Source organism: Triticum dicoccoides, chromosome 7A (assembly GCF_002162155.2).
Source record: "Triticum dicoccoides isolate Atlit2015 ecotype Zavitan chromosome 7A, WEW_v2.0, whole genome shotgun sequence".
In the NCBI taxonomy this organism is placed as follows: domain Eukaryota; kingdom Viridiplantae; phylum Streptophyta; class Magnoliopsida; order Poales; family Poaceae; genus Triticum; species Triticum dicoccoides.
The window spans coordinates 150,067,975-150,076,707 of NC_041392.1; the positions used below are offsets into that span (position 1 = coordinate 150,067,975).

The window sequence follows — 8,733 nt, forward strand, 5'->3', positions numbered from 1 at the left end:
TTGCTTCTTCGTGGACCCTTTGTGGGTGGTTGCTTCTTCGTGGACCCTTCGTGGGTGGAGCCCTGTGTGGACTCGCGCAACCGTTACCCTTGGGTGGAGCCCTGTGTGGACTCGCGCAACCGTTACCCTTCGTGGGTTGAAGTCTCCATCAACGTGGATGTAGGATAGCACCACCTATCCGAACCACGGGAAAAACATCCGTGTCTCCAATAGCGTTTGAATTCTCCAAACCCTTCCCTTTACATTCTCGCAAGTTGCATGCTTTACTTTCCGCTGCCTATATACTCTTCATGCTTGCTTGAATTGTGTGATGATTGCTTGACCTGTCCTAAATTAGCTAAAATCTGCCAAGAACTAAAATTGGGAAAAGGTTAAGTTTTTATTTGGTCAAGTAGTCTAATCACCCCCCTCTAGACATACTTTCGATCCTACAAGCCGTGCACGACCAGCTCCACTGCTGGCCCACCAGGCTCGGGTGGAACGCGGCCACCAGCTCCTCCCCCATCACCTCCTCCGCCCTTAGCATCTGCAGCTCGGGGAAGGCGACGTCGCCGGCCAAAAAGAGAGCCACCGTCTACTCGAGGCCCCGCCATTGGCGCTCATCGTGCGTGTTCATGGAGTCCTCCATGACACGTTGCTTGAGCTGGGCCTCCTCCTCCACTGTCATGCGAGGAGGTGGAGGTGGCGATGGAGATGGGGAAGGCGACGACGTGGGTGTGAGGCCGCACACCCGCGTACTCCCGCGCACCTCCCGCCGCGGCCGCCGCGGCCCCGACGACGTGCCGGCGAAGTAAGAGGCGCACCGCACGTCGTGCTCGTCCCTTAGCCACGTGTCCCAGAGCACGGAGTCGGGGGCGTACCTATCGTCATAGTAGAGGTCACCGGGGAGGAGGCGGCGGCGGCGCACGATCTCGTCGTGGCGCGCACGGTCGCCCATCGGGACCGGCGGGATCAGGACCTGGTCGGCGGAGAGGTGCCAATTGTTGGGGAGGTGGACGTCGCTCCACGGGATCGGCGTCATCGTCTCCCAATAGCGCCGACATACATCCGCGTTGATGTACTGCCGATTGCGCTCGCCGGTGGCCCTAGGGCGGATGGTGAATGGGGCAGGCGCGGGGGCCCGACGCGGTGGCGATGCGGCCTCCTCTTTCACGGAGCCGCGGCGGCGTCCCGAGGAGGAGCCAGCCTCGCAGTCGTGCTTCCCCTTGCGGCCGTGGTTCCATAGCCCCATTGCTGCGAGGCAACCAGCCGGCGAGTTCGAGGACAGGGAGAGGCTAGGGTTTGGGGGTGTCGGGTTTCGAGGAGGCAGCGGGTTGGAATGGGGAGTGTGGGCGACGATCGGTCCACGGCTTCCTCATTTAAAAAGGACGGCGACCGTTCGCCTGGGCGGATGACAGGTGGGGCCAACCGCGTGTGCGCATTAATGTCAAGCGGTGGGAGGTAGGTGGCCGCCTGCCACGCGACCCCGACGTGGACGAGCGCCGCGTCCATTTGCTGTCCGCCGCGACCCAAACCCGGCGCATGTTTGCGCTCGAAATGAGTCGGCCCGGACACAAAACGGACCAGATGGGTCCAGGCCGTCGCGCGCTGGGCCGTCCGCTTTATCCCTTTTACCCCAAACGGACGGGGTCGGACGGGATAGGGTCGCGCGGCGGAGTTAGTCTTATGAGGTCGTGAAGGTGGGGCTCAGTGGTAAACGCTTCAGTGGTGGCGTGTGCCTTGCTCTGCCAGTGTCGTCGCAGGCGTGCTTGGGCTGTGGAGGTGCGGGCGGCCTCTGGGCGAGCTAGCCACTTTGTTGACGTGGTGCAATGGAGAGGCATCGAGCAGCTTGCTCCTTGTTCGGTTCACGTGGTCTTCCACTGGCATGTGGCACGTATCGGTGGTTTAGCCTTCTCCTAAGAGGCTCATCGAGGTGGAGGGTCTCTGGGCTATAGGTGAAAGCTTTGGTTGAGAGGGGTGGGTACCGGCGACGAAGGCGTTGATACGTCTTCAACGTATTTATAAATTTTGATTGTTCCATGCTATTATATATTTGTTTTTGATGTTTTATATGCATTATTATGCTATTTTATATTATTTTTGAGACTAACCTATTAACCTAGAGCCCAGTGTCAGCTCCTGTTTTCCCCTTGTTTTAGAGTTTCGCAGAAAAGGAATATCAAACGGAGTCCAAACAGAATGAAACTTTCACGATGATTTTTCTTGGACCAAAAGACATCCAGAGGACTTGGTGTACATGTCAGGGAAGCCATGAGGCACCCACAAGGACGGAGGGTGCGCCCAGGGGGTAGGGCGTGCCCCCACCCTTGTGGGCCCCTCGTGACTCTGCCGACCTATTTCTTTCGCCTATGTATTCTCAAATATTCCAAAACCTACCAAGAGAGCCACGAAAACACTTGTGCTAGTCTATTACTAAAAACTGTAACGTTCGTCATTTACAAAAATTTCTTAAAAATGTTCAGAAATATAAAAAAGTGTTTATATTTTTTCATAAAATGCTCACAAACATATTAGAAAATATTCTCAAATTTTCAAAAATTCCATGTATTTTTTAAGAAATATATTTTTAATAAATAAATAAATCTCGTGTTTTCCTGGAAAACCAAAATAAAAACCCACTGAAAACTAATAAAACAGAAAAAAAACCTCAAAAAAAGGAAAAACAAACTCACTGGAAACAACTCGCTACCGAGCCTTACACTACATGGGCCGGCCGCCCCGAGCGTTCGAGGATCTGTTGCGACCGATCTGTCAAAAAGGTCTGTCTCGCTCCTTCGGTTCTTCCCCTCGCTCAATCTGTCTCCCTCGTGCCGCCGCCTCGCTAGGGTTCGGCTCCACCGTCGCCGCCGCGCACCGCGACCGCCTGCCGTCGCGGCGCACCGCGACCGCCTGCCGCCGAGCGCCTCGACCGCCTGCCGCCGAGCGCCTCGACCGCCTGCCGCCGCCGCCACCACCGCCATCCCGGCGCTTCCCACCTTCGGCCTTTTCCACGATGCTCCGTCTCCGGCCGTCTGCCCTGACTCCCAGGCAGCCATAGTCCGAGCTCATCTACCCTGATTCCCTGACATCGACCCCCGAGCTTCTTTCCCGTCAATTCCCAGGGCTAGGCCATTCGCCGCCTTCCACGATCCATATCTTCATCGGCACCCTTTCACTCAATGCAAGACCATCCTTCTCCGTGTGGCCACCACCCCCAAATCCTCTTGGATAAAAAATGTTTAGTGGGCGAGTTGAAAAATTCCACTACCGCAAAATCCAAGAATAGCAAAGGGGTTCACTTGGAGGTTTCTTTTGAAGCAGTTGACCCTCCAGCCATCTCACTGTGCCTGGTCAGCTGCGTTGATCAGACCGGGGATCGCTTGACAGCACCGCCTCGTATACTTGGTGTAACTGGAGGCTTTGTACTGCTGGCTATCACCTTCTCGGACAGTGTCAACCGTTACTTGCGGTTCATCGACTATTTTGTTTACAAAGCAGGGCCCGATTTCGCCTCTCTTCATCTTCTTGCAAGGCCATACCCGTCTTCTTTTTCGCCAAACATGGCTGCCATCTTGCCTGTTAGTGATAACAGTGAAGACTTTGCTGTCATTTTCCCACATGTTGAATATTTCAGACTTGAGTCTCGCAAACATTACACACATTACACACTCCACATATATCGATCTGACACGAATGATTGGCACTCTCAGGTCGCTTGTATCGCTGAGGATAATGAGACAAGGAATGCCAGGGATAAGCTATTGCTTCATAATACCATGAGCGTGGCATATGCAGAAAAGGGTATCATAGGTTGGATTGATCTCTGGTGGGGAATTCTCTTATGCAATGTTTTGGATAAAAAGCCTACCATCCGTTTTGTTCCGTTGCCAGTTCCGGAACCGTGTGATACGTCTGAGTTCCATTTGATGTTTGAGAATCTCACTCCAAGACCACACCGTCATGTGACGATATTCAATGATTTGATCAAGTGTGTTGAGTTAGATTTGCATGTGCAAGATGCTTTCTTCAACATGAAGCGAGCAAAGGATTATGGCTGGATGGCTAAAACATGGACTAGATCAATTTATTCAGATGTTTGGTGTGATGGCTTGACGATTGATACGTCTGAGATATCTTTCACCGACTCAAGTTTGCCGAATTTGTTGCCTGGGATGTTTGATGAGGAAAACAATTTGACTTGGAAGAAATTGACTAGTGCTGGTCCTACATTAAGCTTGCTTGATGACAATGTTACTTACATTATGGCGAACGAGAGCATGTGCCATCCGACAGCATATGTACTTACTGTGGACACCAAAAGTTTGAAGCTCGAGTCTGGTGCGCAGTGTGCTCCTCAAAAGACGGCGTGGTTCGAACCAACATATGAACCGTGTGTTCTTTTTAGCTCTTTTGGCACGACTTCAGTTACTCGTCCCTAATAAATTTACGGAGTTAACAAAAAATTGTAATAACCGGAAAAGCACTAGTTAATATGGTAGTCTGATAACACATGTAATTAGTTGCTTTTTTGTTGATGAAAACATTACTGTTGCCTTACATTATGCTTTGCATTTTTTTGCAGAGTTGGTTAAAGAATTTGAAACCAAAGGGACAATATTTGAAATCAAGGAAGGGCCGGTGCTCTCGGTGGTGTCGAAGCGTCTCCGTGTGCTGCGGAAGAAGCAGAATCGCATCGCGCAGATGGAGGAGTCCGTCGCTGCCGGCAAGATGCTTAACCAGGAGCAGAAGGAGCTCATGCACTCCAAGCCCGTCATCGCCGCGCTCATTGACGAGCTTGAGCGCCTCCGCGTACCACTCTCCACTGCTCTCACCAAGGAGCTCTCCACCGTCCCTGCACCTGCTGCCGGTTCCTCATCCTTTGGCTCCGATTTGTCCATCCAGGACCTCCTCGCGCTCATCTACTTCGGCTCCCTTTTTTATGTCAAGTCACCGAACGAGTTCATCGCCACCATGGTTGCGCGCAAGAACGAACGGAGCAGCTGCATCACCCACGGCTACGTATGGGATGATACCGTGGACCTGCTCGTGGAGAACGACCTTGACGCAGTGTCTGCTGTGGCGGCCCTTGCCGCGGCTCACCCTTCTTCCGCAGATGGTGTCTCCCACCATGACGCACTCCAGGCCTGTGCCCATCATGCCCGCCTATGGCTAACCCGTGCTGATGCGCCGATCCACCCTGGCTCCTCTGTTACATGTGAGGGTTGATATAGGTTTGTAATTTGGTTTGATTTGAGGTGATTGCTGATTGAAATTTGTGGCCTTTTGCTGTAGATGCTGCGGTGAGGTCCAAGTTAGACAGGATCATGGCATCAGACTACTACACAGCACCTGCAGTTGCTGGGAACCATGGAGCTGAAGGTCTGCAGGCACAGATGAGCATGACCGACTCACCAGAGGCACCATCACTCAAGGAGACCCTAGCTGCTGAAAATCACAAGGTGAAATAGCAAATTGCACTCCTTAGTAATTTAATAGTATATGCTTAGCATGGTGAAGTGATCATTGCCCTGAAACTTTGTTCTGATCTTTGTCAACGATTGATCTGCTGTAGTGCACAGTGCTCCTAGTATTATTATTATCATCATTGTTGCTGCTGCTGGTGCTTTTTGTGCTGATTCAGTAGTAATGATCAATGTGGATTATAGCTTTAATTGGAAAACTGTAAGGTCGATCCATTTGGGGTGTATATTATGCTGTTTCATATGGATGTTGTGCGCCGTTGCTTAGATATAACAGACAGTGCCTGTGCATTGGTGTTCTGGAAAAAACGCTGAAAATAATAACTTAAAAACTATGATCTTTGTATAATATTATGTGTAGTGCTACCACTATCTAGGTACAGGATGGTCTCTATTCTGATGGGTCTTCGCAGTTTGCAAACATAGTAATTGAGTTTTTGTTGTATTAAAGATTATAAATATCACGCGCTTGAATTCATCATATTGCAGTCATGCAATAACATGATTGTTTATTGTACATTTGTTCCTTTTTTACTTTGTTGGCCATTACTTAAAATGCTGGTTGAAAAGAACAGCAATCCCAATCCCTGATATCAAAACATTCTGAAAAGGATACACATGTAAATTCTCTTGTATTTTATTACGTTTGTAAATTTAATGGAAAAAGCTGGCATTTCTGCAGCATGAGTGGAGAAACCAAGTTTAGCGCTCTGACAATATTTGTACCCATTGTTTAAAACAAGTTTGGAGGCGGCCTCTCTGCATTGCAGTGTGCAGGGGTAAGGCTTGCCTCGTATAATCCTTCCCCAGGCCCCACCTGGCGTAGGAGCTTCTAGCACTGGGTCTCCTTTTTTTCTGTACAAGTTTTGTGCCTCTAAAGATTACATTTTAGAGCCCAGATTTGTTTCTTTTGCTCAGGCGCAAAAAAGTGTTTGTTTTTCCAAGAAAACCTACTGGAATCTGAATGGTTCAAACATTTGCATGTGTAATTTTACCTGAATTTTAGACACTCAGAATTATTTATTTACCGTCCACTGAAGGAGCACATGCTCCTGGGACCTGGGGACCATTTTACTCCTATCTGTCATTCTTACTTCTTGTTGCTTATCTACTTTATGATTACAAGTCTAGGACTTGTGACCAACATTACTTTGATAACACAACTTAATAGTTGTATATTCTTTGGGTCTGGTAATATATGTTCGTTGGCATCCTAGCTGTGTACTTCGATATTATTGCTAGATTACTTTTCTGAGTTGCAGATTCTCTTTCATAACTATAGATCATTCGTAATCTTTGTTAAGTCCCGAGGGATCTTCTTTGACTTCCATTTGAGGAATTCTTATTATTTTTAGCCGCAATCTCCTAGGCGCATTGCAATGCTGCTAGTTGCAGAATCTATAGCCCTATTGTTCTTGCCAGTTTTGCAGTTCGTTGTGCAAGCTTGATTGTTGAGATAGTATGTAATTATGTACTCAGCATTAATATGACATGGGTAAAGCTCCAGCCTCTAGGGCTCATCATAAAATCACTTGCAATTTAAATATGTATAGAAGTTATAGTGTTGCTCTTTTGTGTGTGCTAACACTAAAGGTAGTGTCATTTTCCTAAATTGCAAAATGGGATTTCTAACCTAAGAGTTCACGTTCACAGTTCTCCATTCTTTATAACAACATTGTGATATTTTTAGTAACAATTTTATGCTGGCATCGCTTCTGCATTGATTTCCCTAGATTTAAACCTGTGTGTACATGTACAGTTCTTTATGCTTTTAAAACTAAAAATCATGGTATATTCACTGTAAATCGTCCAAGCATCACCTACTGCATGTTGCCTCAGACATTATATTTAGAAACTGTACAATGTCCATCTCCACCTTTTAGTATTATGATTATTGGAACAAAAGCTAGACAGCACTGTCATCACCTTACTACACCTTTGGTAATATCACAGTTCTTTGGTGTAGAGTACTATTAAAATGCACCTACATACTCCCTCCGTCCGGAAATACTTGTCATCAAGATGAATAAAAGGGGATGTATCTAGATGTATTTTAGTTCTAGATACACCCCTTCTTATCCATTTTGATGACAAGTATTTCCGGACGGAGGGAGTACATACCTATGATAAATCACTGAGGTGGGGTACACATTTGAAATGATGCATTAATAATTAAGTAGTTCTCCTGGATAAATTGTGCTGTCTTGCATTTTCCAAACAGCCAATCATGAACTTGGGTTATCGTTTAACTTTTGTGGTGTTTTCCCATTGTTTTGGGTTGCTGGGAATTCAAGTACTGTTTTTATTTTGTGCCATATGATGAGAGACCTTATCCAACTCACAGCGGTCGTCTGGACACTTAGTGTGTAATGGTGCATACATATTTCGCTGATGGTATTTCAGTTTTTTATGCATAAAGGATTTGATTTCCCGGAGAGCATTGTGTTAATGCAAGTTTTAGAATAACCCGAACTCCTGAAACTTTTGCCTTGGTCTTCACTGAAGATTTTTGGCGTTATTTGCTGGTGGCTGCCCTGTGAGCCATGCCCATGCTAGTGTCTTGGTAGTTGGTGTAGATTGATATAGAGAAGAAAATGTAGGTACATGTAATTGTTATTCTTGATGAGAGGGTCACATTTCCTAGAGGACTATATGGTTCCTCCTGGTTAGCCGTAGTCTGATTCCAAACTCAATGCCCTTAACTTACTCGACTGGACTCCTTGCCTCTGTAGGGTCAGTCGTATAATAAGTAAATATATCTCAAGCAGGACAGCAGTTGCACTTTGCTAGGAGGCTAAGCTGCCAGCTATAGTATTTTCTTTTCAGGGATGCCTTTTTTAATTGCGCTGGATGCAAATAATCAACCACTATATCCAGAAAGCAAAAGCACTACTAATTTTCTGATACTAGCATATGTGATCAGTCATGACTATGAATGTTCACCTAAAGCACTACCATGTACGAAGTGTTTTCTGCAGATGAGATTAAAACAAGATATCTTGCTAGATTTATTATTTTGGTTACTGTGAAGTGTTTCTACTGTTGCTTAGTCGTGTTGGCTTGGTTATTCATTTTGTGTTTGTTCTAACACCCAGAAGCTGAGCTATGATAGACTGAAAAATGGTACACATTTTGTAATTATTAGATGAGTGTTTATATTTAAAATTTACACGGTTTTAATTGGGGACATTTTGAGGGGTCAAGTATTTTGTTTGTTGACCTCTGAAAGTAGAAATGATTAAAGCTTATATTGATCTTGTTGGTATGTTTACTT

The 8,733-nt window shown here is 46.9% G+C and overlaps 1 protein-coding gene and 1 non-coding gene across 5 annotated transcripts; both read left to right on the plus strand.

The window, feature by feature from the left end:
- Positions 1–2,912: 2,912 nt before the first annotated feature.
- On the plus strand, positions 2,913–5,584 carry LOC119330476. Of its 4 annotated transcripts, XM_037603583.1 has the most exons (4): positions 2,913–3,557; positions 3,690–4,404; positions 4,562–5,194; positions 5,272–5,584. In XM_037603583.1, exons 1-4 carry the CDS (start codon positions 3,159–3,161, stop codon positions 5,445–5,447), a joined length of 1,923 nt encoding a protein of 640 aa, XP_037459480.1. In that variant the 5' UTR covers positions 2,913–3,158; the 3' UTR covers positions 5,448–5,584. The 4 variants fall into 4 exon arrangements, with proteins under 4 accessions (XP_037459480.1, XP_037459478.1, XP_037459479.1 ...); XM_037603581.1 differs by having other exon boundaries at positions 2,917–4,404; XM_037603582.1 differs by having other exon boundaries at positions 2,917–4,317.
- Positions 5,585–7,768: 2,184 nt separating this feature from the next.
- On the plus strand, positions 7,769–7,856 carry LOC119334915. The gene has a single exon (XR_005161620.1). It is a non-coding gene; the product is annotated as a small nucleolar RNA Z161/Z228 (small nucleolar RNA).
- The last annotated feature ends 877 nt before the right edge of the window (positions 7,857–8,733 follow it).

What these genes read in the sequence shown, in the direction of transcription:
- LOC119330476 (XM_037603581.1), top strand. Translation starts at nt 3,159, where the DNA reads ATGCAAGACCATCCTTCTCCGTGTGGCCACCACCCCCAAATCCTCTTG. An exon ending in CTCTTTTGGCACGACTTCAG is followed by an intron (nt 4,405 to 4,561) that starts TTACTCGTCCCT and finishes ATTTTTTTGCAG; the next exon opens with AGTTGGTTAAAGAATTTGAA. An exon ending in CCCTGGCTCCTCTGTTACAT is followed by an intron (nt 5,195 to 5,271) that starts GTGAGGGTTGAT and finishes CTTTTGCTGTAG; the next exon opens with ATGCTGCGGTGAGGTCCAAG.